Raw genomic sequence first — 17,115 nt, forward strand, 5'->3', positions numbered from 1 at the left:
TGCGCAGCAGAGCCTGATGCTGGGGCCCACCTAGCATTGCAAAAGGGTCTGAAACGGGCCTGAAATTGACGACGAAAAGGCTGTCTAATCCTCTGCTGAGGAAGGAACTTACTCTTCCCTCCTGTGGAGTCAGAAATAAGCTGATCCAGCTTCTCTCCGAATAAGCGACCCTCCCTGATACAGTAGGGTTGTAAGAGACTTTTTAGAGGTAGAGTCTGCCCTCCATGTTCTTAACCAGAGAGCCCTTCTAATGGCGATAGCGTTAGCCGCAGCCGAAGAGGCACAGTCTGCAGCATTTAAGGATGCATTGATCAGATAGCTACCAGCAAGAGCTATCAGAGATGACATTTCTGCCAACTCTGCTGGCAAATCACCTTCTTGAAGAGCCTTTGTTAAAGACTCTGACCCAAGAAATCATAGCCTTAGTAACCCAGGTTGCAGCAAAAGGAGGGAAAAGTGCAGAACTTGAAGCCTCAAAAACGGAACGAGCCAAGCTCTCTATAAGACGATCTGTAGGGTCCTTAATCGATGAGCCATTAGGGAGAGATAGCAACGTGTTAGAGGCTAAACGGGACACTGGAGGATCTACAGAAAGATTTTCTGCCCATTTACTACATAGCTCAGTAGCAAAGGGGTACCTAACCTTCAAGGCTTTTTGCCCTGAAAAACGCTTGTCCGGGTGCTCCCGATTACGCCGAATCAAGTCCTCAAACTCAGGCTGCGATCACACTAGCAGTATTTGGTCAGTATTTTAAAAACCAGGAGTGGAACAATTAGAGGAAAAGTATAAAAGAAACCTATGCACCACTTCTGAATTTATCACCCACTCCTGGTTTTGGCTTACAAATACTGATGTAAAATACTGACCAAATACTGCTAGTGTGACGGCAGCCTCAGGGTGAGAGGAAAAAAACCTATGAGCCCGTTTGACCCGTTTAAACGAGACCTTATGATCTGAGGATGAGGAGAGTTCGTCCTCTATCCCCAGGGACTGATTGACAGCCTCAAATCAGGCTATCTACAGACTCCTGAAACCCAGGCTTCTCAAAATTAAGGGACTCCTCGTCTGTCTTAACTTCCCCGCTCTCTGCTGGGGAAGGAGAACGTGATACAGAGCTCCAGGATGCCGAAGCACCTGACGGCCCGGGCGACGCTGTGCGAATCCACTTTCCACGCGTTTGTCTAGTGCAGGCACGGCCCCTGCAGGCCGAAGGTTCCAGAGACCCTGAGGCCATCTCAGAGACAGAAGGACTGCTGGCCCTGACCGCCGGGGTCTGAAGGGATTTGATTGCTTCAGTTAGGGACGCCATAGATTGCGACAAGGACGTGACCCATTCCGGCGGAGCTGCCCCAGAATCCGCTTGAGGGGCAGGAGCCGGAGAGATTGCTGGAGAGCTGGCGGGGGGGGGGGGGGGGGCTCCTGGGCGCGTTCGGAGTCGCAGGCCTCGCAGAGACGATTGCTCTGGGTGTGCGCGAATGCAGCACGACAAGCCACACAAATGGTATATAAGACCATGTGAGTTTTAACCCTTCTAGACAGTGATCTGTAAAAAGCTATACCCAGGACCTGAGACTGGGAAAAAAAAAAAAAAAAATAATGCTCCTGCCAGCTGGAGGCCGAAGCACTGTCCTGTGTCCCCATGAAAACCCGCAATGAAACGAACGCGCGATGCGGAGCCCAAAAGGAGCTCACCTTTATCCCCAGCAGACCTCAGGAGGCGGGACCGCCATCATGCGGTGCGGCCTGTAGTAGGCCAGAAGCCGGGGCCTCAATTTCTCCTTTGAGCAAAAAGGAAACCGAAATTGGAAGTAGATGCGCTGGAGGGGGCGGGGCCTCACAGCACGGTCTGCTGGGAGGAAGCCTGGGTCAGAGCGACCCTGAAGTGTTTGCTGGAGACCAGGCCAGAGCCTGAAGCCTCTGGAAAGCCACGGCGCCGGCAGTACCGGCCGAAGCGCCGGAGAAGCAGCACCGGAGACACCGCGGCGCCGGGTGCACCGCACAGCCGCGGCGCAGGACAACTACAGCAGGAGCTGTCGCCTAAACGCCGGAACACCGTCGCATAGAAAAAAAAACGTCCGAGGGATGCCAGGTAAAGCAGCATCTTTAAAGATGCATTGTGCGCCTTGTAAGGAGCCCCATTTTTTTGCCACTCCCCCCATATTGCAGGCTGCGTACCCCCGGCGTAAATCCAGCGGGGGGAGGCAAACGACGGCGCAGGCACCCTAGCTCCATTATCTGCCCAGGACAAGGAGAGGGACCGTCTATCACCCCATCTATCACCGCAGCGGAGCAGAGGTGTAGAAATAGGGGGGGGGGGGGGTGTCACACGGACATCAAACGGGCACCTGTACAGCCCAGGGTCTAAATACCTTAGGGTGGTCAGGGCCAAGTCCGGTAAGGGATCCCACGTCGCGGGAAAGGATACGTGGAGGAACTCGCACGAGCTTGCCCGTTGTTGGTTTGGGGAGATCGGACCCTCAAAGGGGTCCGTCACCCCCTCAATCCATACAAAGTGATGAAGAAAAAAGGGTCCAAAGGATCCGGGACCCAGAGGTGTGCCTCCTTGAGACACTAAGCATGAACTGGAGTCTTCAGTAGCCAGTGTGAGGGTGTATATGTCGGTGGATGAGCTAACTTTTTTTCAAGTTTACTTAGTGTCAGCCTCCTGGGGGGGGGGGGGATGGAGGGAGCTGGGGGCATCATGTTATAGGGTCAGATCACTGATCTGACACTTTGCAGAGCACTGACATGCAGGGCTGCAGGCTTACCAGCGCTTGCTCTGAGCAGGCGCTGGTAAGCCACCTCCTTGCAGGACCGGGATGCAGCCCCGCAGCCATTTTGGATCCGGGCCTGCAGGGAGAAGAAGGTGGGAGACCCTCGGAGCAACACGATCACATCGCGTTGCTCCGAGGGTTTCAGGGAAGCTCGCAGGGAGCCCCCTCCCTGCGCGATGCTTCCCTATGCTGCCGGAACACTGCGATCGTGTTTGATCGCAGTGTGCCGGGGGGTTAATGTGCCAGGGGCAGTCCGTGACCACTCCTGGCACATAGTACGCAGTTGACATCCGGCACTATCCCGTCACTGGGAATTAAGTCCCAGGTCACCTCGACGGGATAGTACGTCATATGGGATTCATGGGTTAAGGGTAGGTTAATTTTAACATTGAGAGATAGAATATCAAAAATAAAATCCCGTAAAACACATTGTATAAATTTATTTGCATTTTCCAGTGAGAAATAAGTATTTGATCCCTCTGGCAAACAAGACTTAATACTTAGTGGGAAAACCCTTGTTGGCAAGCACAGCAGTCAGATGTTTTTTGTCGTTGATGATGAGGTTTGCGCACACGTCAGGAGGAATTTTGGTCCACTCCTCTGTGCATATCATCTCTAAATCATTAAGATTTTGAGGCTGTCACTTGGCAACTCGGAGCTTCAACTCCATCCATAAGTTTTCTATGGGATTAAGGTCTGGAGACTGGAAAGGCCATTCCATGACCTTAATGTGCTTCTTTTTGAGCCACTCCTTTGTTGCCTTGGCTGTATGTTTTGGGTCATTGTCTAGCTGGAAAACCCAACCACGACCCATTTTTAATGTCCTGGCGGAGGGAAGGAGGTTGTACTCAGGATGTTAAGGTACATGGCTCCATCCATTCTCCCATTGATGTGGTGAAGTAGTCCTGTGCCCTTAGCAGAGAAACACCCCCAAAACAAATATTTCTACCTCCATGCTTGACAGTGGGGATGGTGTTCTTTGGGTCATAGGCAGCATTTCTCTTCCTCCAAATACAGGGAAACCTCAATATTTGTCTAATCTGACCACAGCACCTTCTCCAAATCACTCACAGAATCATCCAGGTGTTCATTGGCAAACTCCAGATGGGCCAGCACATGTGCCTTCTTGAGCAGGGGGCTTTGCGGGCACTGCAGGATTTTAAACCTTTATGGTGTAATGTGTTACCAATGGTTTTCTTTGTGACTGTGGTCCCAGCTGCCTTGAGATCATTAACAAGTTCTCCCCATGTAGTTTGCGGCTGATCTCTCACCATCCTCATGATCAAGGATACCCCACGAGGTGAGATTTCGCATGGTGTCCCAGATCGATGTCGATTGACAGTCACTTTGTAATTCTTCCATTTTCTTACGATTGCACCAACAGTGTCTCCTTCTCACCTAGTGTCTTACTTATGGTGTTGTAGCCCATTCCAGTTTTGTGCAGGTCTATGATCTTGTCCCTGACATCCTTATAAAGCTCTTTGGTCTTGCCCATGTTGTAGAGGTTAGAATCTGACTGATTAATTGAGTCTGTGGACAGGAGTATTTTACAAAGGTGACTATGTAATACAGCTGTCTTTAATGCAGGTAAGGAGTTGATTAGGAGCATCTAACTGGTCTGTAGGAGCCAGAACTCTTAATGGTTGGTAGGGGATCCAATACTTATTTATCAATGCAAAATGCAAATACATTTATATAATTTATACAATATGATTTTCTGGCTTTTATTTTTGATAATCAATATTAAAATTCACCTACCCTTAAAATTATAGGCTGTTCATGTCTTTGTCAGTGGGCAAACTTACAAAATCAGCAAGGGATCAAATACCGTATATACTCGAGTATAAGCCGAGATTTTCAGCCCAAATTTTTGGGCTGAAAGTGCCCCTCTCGGCTTATACTCGAGTCACGGTGGGCAGCAGGGTCGGCGGGTGAGGGGGAAAGGGCGCTGAGGCATACTCACCTAGTCCCGGCGCTCCTGACGCTCCCCCTGCCCGTCCCACGGTCTCCGGGTGCCGCAGCTCTTCCCCTGTTCAGCAGTCACGTGGGACTGCTCATTAGAGAAATGAATATGGACTCCACTCCCATAGGGGGTGGAGCCGCATATTCATTCCTCTGAGCGGTGCCAGTGACAGGAAGAGCTGCGGCACTCGAAGACAGTGTGACAGGCAGGGGCAGCGTCAGGAGCGGCGGGACTAGGTGAGTGTTTTATATTCACCTGTCCGCGTTCCACACACCGGGCGCCGCTCTGTCTTCGCGTCCTCTTGCACTGACTGTTCAGGTCAGAGGGCGCGATGACGCATATAGTGTGCACGGCGCCCTCTGCCTGATCAGTCAGTGCAGAGAGACGCCGGGACGGGACGCTGGGGAGCTGCAAGCAAGAGGTGAGTATGGCATTTTTTTTTTTATTATTATTATTGCAGCAGCAGTAACGGCACAGCTTTATACGGAGCATCTATGGGGCAAAAATGAACGGCGCAGAGCACTACATGGCACAGCTATGGGGCAAGAATGAACGGTGCAGAGCACTATATGGCACAGCTATGGGGCAAGAATGAACGGTGCAGAGCACTATATGGCACAGCTATGGGGCAAGAATGAACGGTGCAGAGCATTATATGGCACAGCTATGGGGCAAGAATGAACGGTGCAGAGCACTATATGGCACAGCTATGGGGCAAGAATGAACGGTGCAGAGCATTATATGGCACAGCTATGGGGCAAGAATGAACGGTGCAGAGCACTATATGGCACAGCTATGGGGCAATAATGAATGGTGCAGAGCACTATATGGCACAGCTATGGGGCAAGAATGAACGGTGCAGAGCATTATATGGCACAGCTATGGGGCCATAATGAATGGTGCAGAGCACTATATGGCACAGCTATGGGGCAATAATGAACGGTGCAGAGCACTATATGGCACAGCTATGGGGCAATAATGAACGGTGCAGAGCACTATATGGCACAGCTATGGGGCCATAATGAACGGTATGGAGCATCTATTTTTATTTTTGAAATTCACCGGTAGCTGCTGCATTTTCCACCCTAGGCTTATACTCGAGTCAATAAGTTTTCCCAGTTTTTTGTGGCAAAATTAAGGGGGGGTGGGGAGGGGTCGGCTTATACTCGGGTCGGCTTATACTCGAGTATATACGGTACTTATTTCCCCCACTGTATGTAGCAGCGGTGTCCTGTTTCCATACACTTTTTGCAGATCTTCACGACAGGTCATCAATATCAAAGTGGTAGAAAACCCTTTGAAGCACTTGTAGATGGATGTACTTGGTGATCAAGTGTCTGTAAGACCCCGTGTATAGGGTCCCACATTTCAGATTGATATATCCAGTACAGGTGCTCACGTTACCTGCGGATCATAATGATTTTGCCCACAGCCCGATAATAAATCCATCCTTGCAGCAGGGTTGGATTGTATGTTCCCTGGATTAGCACAGGTCGCTTTCGAGATATTCGTCTTAGGAGCCGGTCTGTAATTTCCTTCACTACAGAGTCCTGTATAATGAAAAAAAAAAAAAAAAAAAAAAAAGGAAGAAAATCAGAAATAAGAAAACATTTCAGTAACGAGATGCATTCAGGATTGTGTACATATCTGTCCGAGAATGCGCGGACTGCCCGCGGGTCTCCTGACCCGAGAAGGACAGGTTCAAAGAAATACATGACGCTGTATGGAGACCCACGGCCAGTCCGGCCATCGCTGTCCGATCTCAGACTGATTTTCACGGAGATCTGAATGCTGCCATAAGATTACCTCCCTATACTTAGGACTGAAAAGCCAAGGACCAGAAATCGCCATGATGCAGTGAAGATTACACCTGTAACATGTGGCACCATGGTCACAGAAATCAGTCTCAAAATAATAAGGCCAAGTTCACATTTGCATGTGTCCGCAGCATATCTGCATGTGCAAACGAATGCCAAAACACATGCAAAAGCATGCTTATGCCTGAGCATCATCTTGCGCATGACGCAAACTAAAAGGCTTTGTTTAAATGCTTTTTTTTTTTATGCACATGGTAGGGGCAGTGACATTTTCTGGACATGCGCAGTATAAAGTACACATGCGTATCGAACGCATGCGTACGCATGTCCTTGCGTACCAATGCGTTCCCATAGACTATAATGTGTATTTTGGACCCAATCATTCGTAAGCGGACGATTGCGAAATATTTGATGCCTCAAAAAATGCAACATGTTGCGTTCGCTGGACCCCGCCGCACACCTCAAAATGACACATGCGTATGCATGCAAAAACATGTCACTGCGTACATAATGTTAAAGGTATGTACGCATGACACATGAGGATCGTACGCTGTGCACACAGACGCAAATGGGAACCCGGCCTAAGACAGGGGCTTAGAAGTTAAGCCCCATAGAAGTCTGTGGCCCTACTAGTGTGCACTCAAAGTCAGCAGTTCATACAACTGATTGATCCATATCATAGAATGGTAGAGTTGGAAGGGACCTCCTGGATCATCTGGTCCCAACCCCTGCTCAAAGCAGGATTCATTAAACCATCTCAGACAGATGTCTGTCCAGCCTCTGTTTGAAGACTTCCATTGAAGGAGATCTCACCACCTCTCGTGGCAGCCTGTTCCACTCATTGATCATCCTCACTGTCAAAAAGTTTTTTCTAATATCTAATCTGTCTCCTCCAGTTCAGTTTCATCCCATTGCTTCGAGTCTTTCCATGTGCAAATTAGAACAAAGATGATCCTTCTACAATGTGACAGCCCTTGAGATATTTGTAGACAGATATTAAGTCTCCTCTCAGTCTTCTTTTTTGGAAGCTAAACATTTCCAAATCCTGTAAACGTTCATCATAGTACATGGTTTGCAGACCGGTCACTATTCTGGTCACTCTTCTCTGAACTTGCTCTAGTTTGTTGATGTCTGTTAAAATGTGGTGCCCAAAACTGGACCCAGTATTCCATATGAGGTCATATTCCCCTATAGTATCCAAATCTACAATAATCATCATCTTACTAGATCAGCGCAGGCCCCACTGCAGGGATCCCCATTGATTACAACAACAAGGGACTTGTGTTCCCTTTCTTCCCTGACCACGGACAGGAGCGATCAGTCTCACACACTCGCTGCTGCGCTAGAATCATCACCCCCATAAAGAAAGAATGGAGCGACAGGACGCATGCGACTGGAAGCAATCCTGCAGCCAGGGCAACACAGGAGAGGAGACCCCTGCTCCAGTCCTGGCGGTGGGGACAACTTGATCTAAATTTATTTGGAGACTGGAAAAAAAAATCTCTTTAAGGCCGGTTTCACAGTCAGTGGCTCTGGTACGTGAGGTGTCAGTTTCCTCACGTACCGGAGACACTGACTCACGTAGACACATTAAAATCAATGTCTCTCTGCACATGTCAGCGTGTTTTCACGGACCGTGTGTCCGTTTGGAAAAAACGGAGACATGTCAGTGTTCGTGGGAGCGCATGGATCACACGGACCCATTAAAGTCAATGGGTCCGTGTAAAACACGTACCGCACACGGATGTTGTCCGTGTGCAGTCCGTGTGCCGTGCAGGAGACAGCGCTACTGTAAGCGCTGTCCCCCCCGCGTGTGATGCTGAAGCCCCATTCATTTCTTCTCTCCAGCAGCGTTTGCTGGAAAGAAGTAATGAATAATCTTTTTTTTTTTAATTTATTTTTGTTTTTAAAGTAAAGTTGCCGGTAATCTGCCCCCTCCCACCCCCTGTGTGCCCCCCTCGCTGGCATTAAAATACTTACCCAGCTCCCTCGGCGCGTACATCCTCTCAGCGTCGCTGCTTGTCCTGTATGAGCGGTCACGTGGTGCCGCACATTACAGTGATGAATATGCGGCTCCACCTCCCATAGGGCACCTCCCATGCCGCACGTGTGCCACACTGATGTTCAACGTAAGCACACGGACATGGATAATTCCGGTACCGATTTTTCCGGTACCGGAATTATCTGGACGTGCGAGACTGTCCTAAGGGAACATATGAACTAACCAGTTGCATGCTTAGGTCATAGAAAAGCAATGCAAAACTGTAAAACTTCCAATTGTAAGAAAAGTTTGCATCATATAATGAAACGCTTTGCACGTTATGCCCCATCTTATTGCAGTCAGTGAAGATGAATATTCTTATTTACATTAAGAGGTTAAAAAGCTGAGCAGAGCTAAGAAGAGAATATATATATATATATATATATATATATATATATATATATATATATATATATATAATTTATTACAGCTCAGGCTTTGCTATAGTTGTAATCCGAAGTGTTTCAGAGGATGTGTTAACACTGGCATCTACATTTCCCGTACTTGACAGACAGTATCAGTCCCACAGACATTGGACCCAGGAGGCTGTAGGACATGACCAGCGGCGCTTCTTAAGAAGACTCACCTGGGATGTAGACCATGTGCTGCTCCACATCAGACTCTTTGGAAGAAATTCAGGAAAATTGACAACCCAATAGAACCATCCTCATGTCATAGCGCAAAACCTACATAAAGGGACAGCAGTGCCCTCTACCTACAACAGATACATGGGAGCACTCATGGGCTGTATGGCTAAAAGTATGTGGACCCCACTCTTAATTATTGAGGTGTTAGATCGGCCATGATCACCAGTAAAAGGGGAGACAAATGTTCAGCCATGAACAAGAAGACGATCCAGCAGGGCCGCTGACTATCCTCTGTTGTATCACTGACCACAGAAGTCACAAAACTGTGCACTGACAATTGTATAAAAGGACCATCTATGGCAGTGCTCCCCAAGTCCGGTCCTCAAGAGCCACCAACAGGTCAGGTTTTCAGTATTTCCTTAGCATTACACAGGTGATAATCGCATCACCTGCACAGGCAATAAATCCATCACCTGTGCAATACTAAGGAAATCCTGAAAACATGACCTGTTGGTGGCTCTTGAGGACACTGATCTATGGTCAGGTGAATACAAAGAAGCCTTACATTACCAAGGACAGCGCCAAGTGTCAGAAGGAGTGGTGTAGAGCAGCCGCCTTTGTACTATGGAGCAGTGCAAGCATGTTTCTGGACTCATGAATGAAAGTGCATAGAGGTATGGGGCAGGTTTCCAGGTTTGGACATGATATCTAGTAAAGGATTACTCCAGTTCTGGTCACCCCACTTCAGCATAGGACAGCAGCGTGGTACATGTTCTGGAAGGTATCCGTGGATGGGACACCCATTTCGGAATGTAGAGGTGAGAAAAGCTGGAAGAATCATACTTGCTCAACGTAGCACAGTTGCCGCATTAGTCTCCCCGCCGCACACATGACATCAGACCGAGCATTAGGGTATCACTGGAGGGTAATGTTTGTTGGGCTGTGTTGTCGGGATCATTTTAACAAGCAGTGATCCATAGAGGAAGGTGTCGTCACTTAGATGTAGCGGTGACCTGGAGGACGGTTCCTCAGGATGATCCTCAGTTCCCTACTCATTTCAGCAGCACATACCTGTGTATACCTGGGAATATGCTGCTGGCCAACAATAATCTTTATGCCAGCATTAAACCGGCAGTCATGATCGTTCTGCCAGTACCTGCCCTGCGCAAAATGCCCTTCAGACAATGGTCTCATCAGTTTGGGGGAAACTCCTTCCTGTGCAGCATGACTGTGCCCAGCGCACATAGCAAGGACCATAAAGACAGCGGGGAAGATTTACTGACCATGAAAATTACACCGAGGCCATCAGAACTTGCAGCAAATGTCTGACAGCTGCTCATGCTGGTTGACTAGATTGTCTAGACCAAGGCCACGGTCACACGCTCAGTATTTTACATCAGAATTTCTAGGCCAAAATCAGGAGAGGGAAGTATAATAGAAACATATGCACCACTTCTGCATGTATCACCCACTCATGGTTGAGGCTACAAATACTGATGTGAAATACTGACCAAATACTGAACGCGTGAACGTGGCCTTATATTACAGCATCTACTAGTTGGCGTATTTTAGACAATTTTCTAAACAAAAACTTGTATGCTTTATTAACACATTTGACCCATTTTATAAACCCCCTTACCTAGAAACAATAAATGTGGCAAAAATTGAGTGAAATTTTGTTTTTCAGTTTGCTGCTTCAGTGTTTTTTTACGGTTACTGACATATACAAGTTTATGAAAAGACAGTGCGTTCCCACAATCAGTAATTGGCGCACAGCTGTATACACACACAGCACGCCGTCTCTCTATATAACAGATGTATACACACAGGACGCCGTCTCTCTATATAACAGATGTATACACACACACAGGACGCCGTCTCTATATAACAGATGTATACACACAGGACGCCGTCTCTCTCTATATAACAGATGTATACACACAGGACTCCGTCTCTCTATATAACAGCTGTATACACACACAGGACGCCGTCTCTCTATATAACAGATGTATACACACAGCACGCCGTCTCTCTATATAACAGCTGTATACACACACAGGACGCCGTCTCTCTATATAACAGATGTATACACACACAGGACGCCGTCTCTATATAACAGATGTATACACACAGGACGCCGTCTCTCTCTATATAACAGATGTATACACACACAGGACGCCGTCTCTCTATATAACAGATGTATACACACAGGACGCCGTCTCTCTATATAACAGCTGTATACACACACAGGACGCCGTCTCTCTATATAACAGATGTATACACACACAGGACGCCGTCTCTATATAACAGATGTATACACACAGGACGCCGTCTCTCTCTATATAACAGATGTATACACACACAGGACGCCGTCTCTCTATATAACAGATGTATACACACAGGACTCCGTCTCTCTATATAACAGATGTATACACACACACAGGACGCCGTCTCTATATAACAGATGTATACACACAGGACGCCGTCTCTCTATATAACAGCTGTATACACACACAGGACGCCATCTCTCTATATAACAGATGTATACACACACAGGACGCCATCTCTCTATATAACAGCTGTATACACACACAGGACGCCGTCTCTCTATATAACAGCTGTATACACACACAGGACGCCATCTCTCTATATAACAGCTGTATACACACACACAGGATTCCGTCTCTCTATATAACAGATGTATACACACAGGATGCCGTCTCTCTATATAACAGCTGTATACACACACAGGACGCCGTCTCTCTATATAACAGATGTATACACACACAGGAAGCCGTCTCTCTATATAACAGATGTATACACACAGGATGCCATCTCTCTATATAACAGCTGTATACACACACAGGACGCCGTCTCTCTATATAACAGATGTATACACACACAGGACGCCGTCTCTCTATATAACAGATGTATACACACAGGATGCCATCTCTCTATATAACAGCTGTATACACACACAGGACGCCGTCTCTATATAACAGATGTATACACACAGGACGCCGTCTCTCTATATAACAGCTGTATACACACACAGGACGCCGTCTCTCTATATAACAGCTGTATACACACACAGGACGCCATCTCTCTATATAACAGATGTATACACACACAGGACGCCATCTCTCTATATAACAGCTGTATACACACACAGGACGCCGTCTCTCTATATAACAGCTGTATACACACACAGGACGCCGTCTCTATATATAACAGATGTATACACACACAGGACGCCGTCTCTCTATATAACAGCTGTATGCACACACAGGACGCCGTCTCTCTATATAACAGCTGTATACACAAAGGACGCTGTCTCTCTATATAACAGATGTATACACACAGGACGCCGTCTCTCTATATAACAGCTGTATACACACACAGGACGCCGTCTCTATATAACAGATGTATACACACAGGACGCCGTCTCTCTATATAACAGCTGTATACACACACAGGACGCCATCTCTCTATATAACAGCTGTATACACACACACAGGATTCCGTCTCTATATAACAGCTGTATACACAAAGGACGCTGTCTCTCCCTATATAACAGCTGTATACACACACACAGGATTCCGTCTCTATATAACAGATGTATACACACAGGACGCCGTCTCTCTATATAACAGATGTATACACACACAGGACGCCGTCTCTCTATATAACAGATGTATACACACACAGGACGCCGTCTCTCCCTATATAACAGCTGTATACACACACAGAACGCCGTCTCTCTATATAACAGATGTATACACACACAGGACGCTGTCTCTATATAACAGCTGTATACACACACACAGGACGCCGTCTCTCTATATAACAGCTGTATACACACACACAGGACGCCGTCTCTCTATATAACAGCTGTATACACACAGGACGCCGTCTCTCTATATAACAGCTGTATACACACACAGGACGCCATCTCTCTATATAACAGATGTATACACACACAGGACGCCATCTCTCTATATAACAGCTGTATACACACACAGGACGCCGTCTCTCTATATAACAGCTGTATACACACACAGGACGCCGTCTCTATATATAACAGATGTATACACACACAGGACGCCGTCTCTCTATATAACAGATGTATACACACACACAGGACGCCGTCTCTCTATATAACAGATGTATACACACACAGGACGCCGTCTCTCTATATAACAGCTGTATACACACACACAGGATTCCGTCTCTCTATATAACAGATGTATACACACACAGGACGCAGTCTCTCTATATAACAGATGTATACACACACACAGGACGCCGTCTCTCTATATAACAGATGTATACACACACAGGACGCCGTCTCTCTATATAACAGCTGTATACACACACACAGGATTCCGTCTCTCTATATAACAGATGTATACACACACAGGACGCAGTCTCTCTATATAACAGATGTATACACACACAGGACGCAGTCTCTCTATATAACAGATGTATACACACACAGGACGCCGTCTCTCTATATAACAGATGTATACACACAGGACGCCGTCTCTCTATATAACAGCTGTATACACACACACAGGATTCCGTCTCTCTATATAACAGATGTATACACACACAGGACGCAGTCTCTCTATATAACAGATGTATACACACACAGGACGCAGTCTCTCTATATAACAGATGTATACACACACAGGACGTCGTCTCTCTATATAACAGATGTATACACACAGGACGCCGTCTCTCTATATAACAGCTGTATACACACACAGGACGCCATCTCTCTATATAACAGCTGTATACACACACACAGGATTCCGTCTCTATATAACAGCTGTATACACAAAGGACGCTGTCTCTCCCTATATAACAGCTGTATACACACACACAGGATTCCGTCTCTATATAACAGATGTATACACACACAGGACGCCGTCTCTCTATATAACAGATGTATACACACACAGGACGCCGTCTCTCCCTATATAACAGCTGTATACACACACAGAACGCCGTCTCTCTATATAACAGATGTATACACACACAGGACGCCGTCTCTATATAACAGCTGTATACACACACACAGGACGCCGTCTCTCTATATAACAGCTGTATACACACACACACAGGACGCCGTCTCTCTATATAACAGCTGTATACACACAGGACGCCGTCTCTCTATATAACAGATGTATACACGCACAGGACGCCGTCTCTCTATATAACAGCTGTATACACGCACAGGACGCCGTCTCTCTCTATATAACAGCTGTATACACGCACAGGACGCCGTCTCTCTCTATATAACAGCTGTATACACGCACAGGACGCCGTCTCTCTATATAACAGATGTACACACACACAGGACGCCGTCTCTATATAACAGATGTACACACACACACAGGACACCGTCTCTCTATATAACAGATGTATACACACACAGGACGTCGTCTCTCCCTATATAACAGATGTATACACACAGGACGCAGTCTCTCTATATAACAGATGTATAGACACACACAGGACGCCGTCTCTCTATATAACAGCTGTATACACGCACAGGACGCCGTCTCTCTATATAACAGATGTATAGACACACACAGGACGCAGTCTCTCTATATAACAGATGTATAGACACACACAGGACGCCGTCTCTCTATATAACAGCTGTATACACACACAGGACGCCGTCTCTCTATATAACAGATGTATACACACACAGGACGCCGTCTCTCTCTATATAACAGCTGTATACACACAGGACGCAGTCTCTATTTAACAGCTGTATACACACACAGGACGCCGTCTCTCTATTTAACAGCTGTATATACACACACAGGACGCCGACTCTATATATAACAGCTGTATACACAGGACGCCGTCTCTCTATTTAACAGCTGTATATACACACACAGGACGCCGACTCTATATATAACAGCTGTATACACGCCCAGGACGCCGTCTCTCTATATAACAGCTGTATACACACACACAGGACGCAGTCTCTCTATATAACAGATGTATACACACACAGGACGCCGTCTCTCTATATAACAGATGTATACACACACACAGGACGCCGTCTCTCTCTATAACAGACGTATACACACAGGACGCAGTCTCTCTCTATAACAGACGTATACACACAGGACGCCGTCTCTCTATATAGCAGACGTATACACACACAGGACGCCGTCTCAATATAACAGCTGTATACACACACACACACACACACAGGACGCCGTCTCTCTATATAACAGATGTATACACACAGAACGCCGTCTCTCTATATGACAAATGTATACACACACACACACAGGATGCCGTCTCTCCCTATATAACAGTTGTATACACACAGGACGCCGTCTCTCTATATAACAGATGTATACACACACAGGACTCCGTCTCTCTATATAATAGATGTATACACACACAGGACTCCGTCTCTCTATATAACAGATGTATACACACACAGGACGCCGTCTCTCTATATATAACAGATGTATACACACACAGGACGCCGTCTCTCAATATAACAGCTGTATACACACACACACACACAGGACGCCGTCTCTCTATATAACAGCTGTATACACACAGGAAGCGTCTCTCTATATAACAGCTGTATACACACAGGACGCCATCTCTATAACAGATGTATATACATAGTGGATGCTTTCCTGAAACAGAAAGTACTTGCAAGCAGCATAATACAAAGAATAGCTTGTTTACCCAGAATCCTTTGCAGTAGGCGGAGCTATGCAAATCATCTCTTTCCACCCCAGTCTAATCCACAGCGCTTGGAACCGCCAAGCGTGCAATGCTGCGGATTAGTTTCTAAGTTTACACAGCCAACCAATTCCTACCTGTGGACACGTGTTTCGGGCTTTAGGCCCTCATCAGCACAGGGCTGGAATTGGTTGGCTGTATGGAGTGGGGCTCGGTGAGCAAGCGATACATACATGCTAGCCACCTTAGGGAGAGACCCAAGTTGGGCTAAATGTAGCGGGACGAAAGAGACCGAAAAGCCCTCTACTTAAAGGAAATACATAGTGGATGCTTTCCTGAAACGGAAAGTACTTGCAAGCAGCATAATACAAAGAATAGCTGGTTTACCCAGAATCCTTTGCAGTAGGCGGAGCTATGCAAAGCATCCACTATGTATTTCCTTTAAGTAAAGGGCTTTTCGGTCTCTTTCGTCCCGCTACATTTAGCCCAACTTGGGTCTCTCCCTAAGGTGGCTAGCATGTGTGTATCGCTTGCTCACCGAGCACAGATGTATACACACACACACACACACAGGACGCCGTCTCTCTATATAACAGATGTATACACACAGGACGCCATCTCTCTATCTAACAGATGTATACACACACACACACACACACACAGGACGCCGTCTCTCTATATAACAGATGTATACACACAGGACGCCATCTCTCTATCTAACAGATGTATACACACACACACAGGACGCCGTCTCTCTATATAACAGATGTACAAACACACACAGGACGCCGTCTCTCTATTTAACAGATGTATACACACACAGGACGCCGTCTCTCTCTCTATATAACAGATGTATACACGCACAGGACGCCGTCTCTCTCTCTATATAACAGCTGTATACACGCACAGGACGCCGTCTCTCTCTATATAACAGCTGTATACACGCACAGGACGCCGTCTCTCTATATAACAGCTGTATACACGCACAGGACGCCGTCTCTCTCAATATAACAGCTGTATACACGCACAGGACGCCGTCTCTCTCTATATAACAGCTGTATACACGCACAGGACGCCGTCTCTCTATATAACAGATGTACACACACACAGGACGCCGTCTCTATATAACAGATGTACACACACACACAGGACACAGTCTCTCTATATAACAGATGTATACACACACAGGACGTCGTCTCTCCCTAT

At 46.8% G+C, this 17,115-nt stretch overlaps 1 protein-coding gene across 4 annotated transcripts in view; it reads right to left on the minus strand.

Moving 5' to 3' along the window:
• Positions 1-17,115, minus strand: part of KIAA1328 (KIAA1328 ortholog) — a 182,899-nt gene that overhangs the window by 150,688 nt on the left and 15,096 nt on the right. For 2 of the 4 annotated variants that reach the window (XM_069747407.1, XM_069747417.1), the window contains exons 2-3: positions 9,183-9,218; positions 6,143-6,288 (exon numbers count right to left, since the gene is read on the minus strand). The exons of 1 other annotated variant lie outside the window; for it this stretch is intronic. In XM_069747407.1, the coding sequence (XP_069603508.1) occupies positions 6,143-6,288; positions 9,183-9,218 (182 nt within the window). The remainder of the gene's footprint in view (positions 1-6,142; positions 6,289-9,182; positions 9,219-17,115) is intronic. One more of the 4 variants, XM_069747426.1, reaches the window with a different exon arrangement.

The sequence above is a fragment of the Ranitomeya imitator genome, chromosome 1, assembly GCF_032444005.1.
Source record: "Ranitomeya imitator isolate aRanImi1 chromosome 1, aRanImi1.pri, whole genome shotgun sequence".
Classification (NCBI taxonomy): domain Eukaryota; kingdom Metazoa; phylum Chordata; class Amphibia; order Anura; family Dendrobatidae; genus Ranitomeya; species Ranitomeya imitator.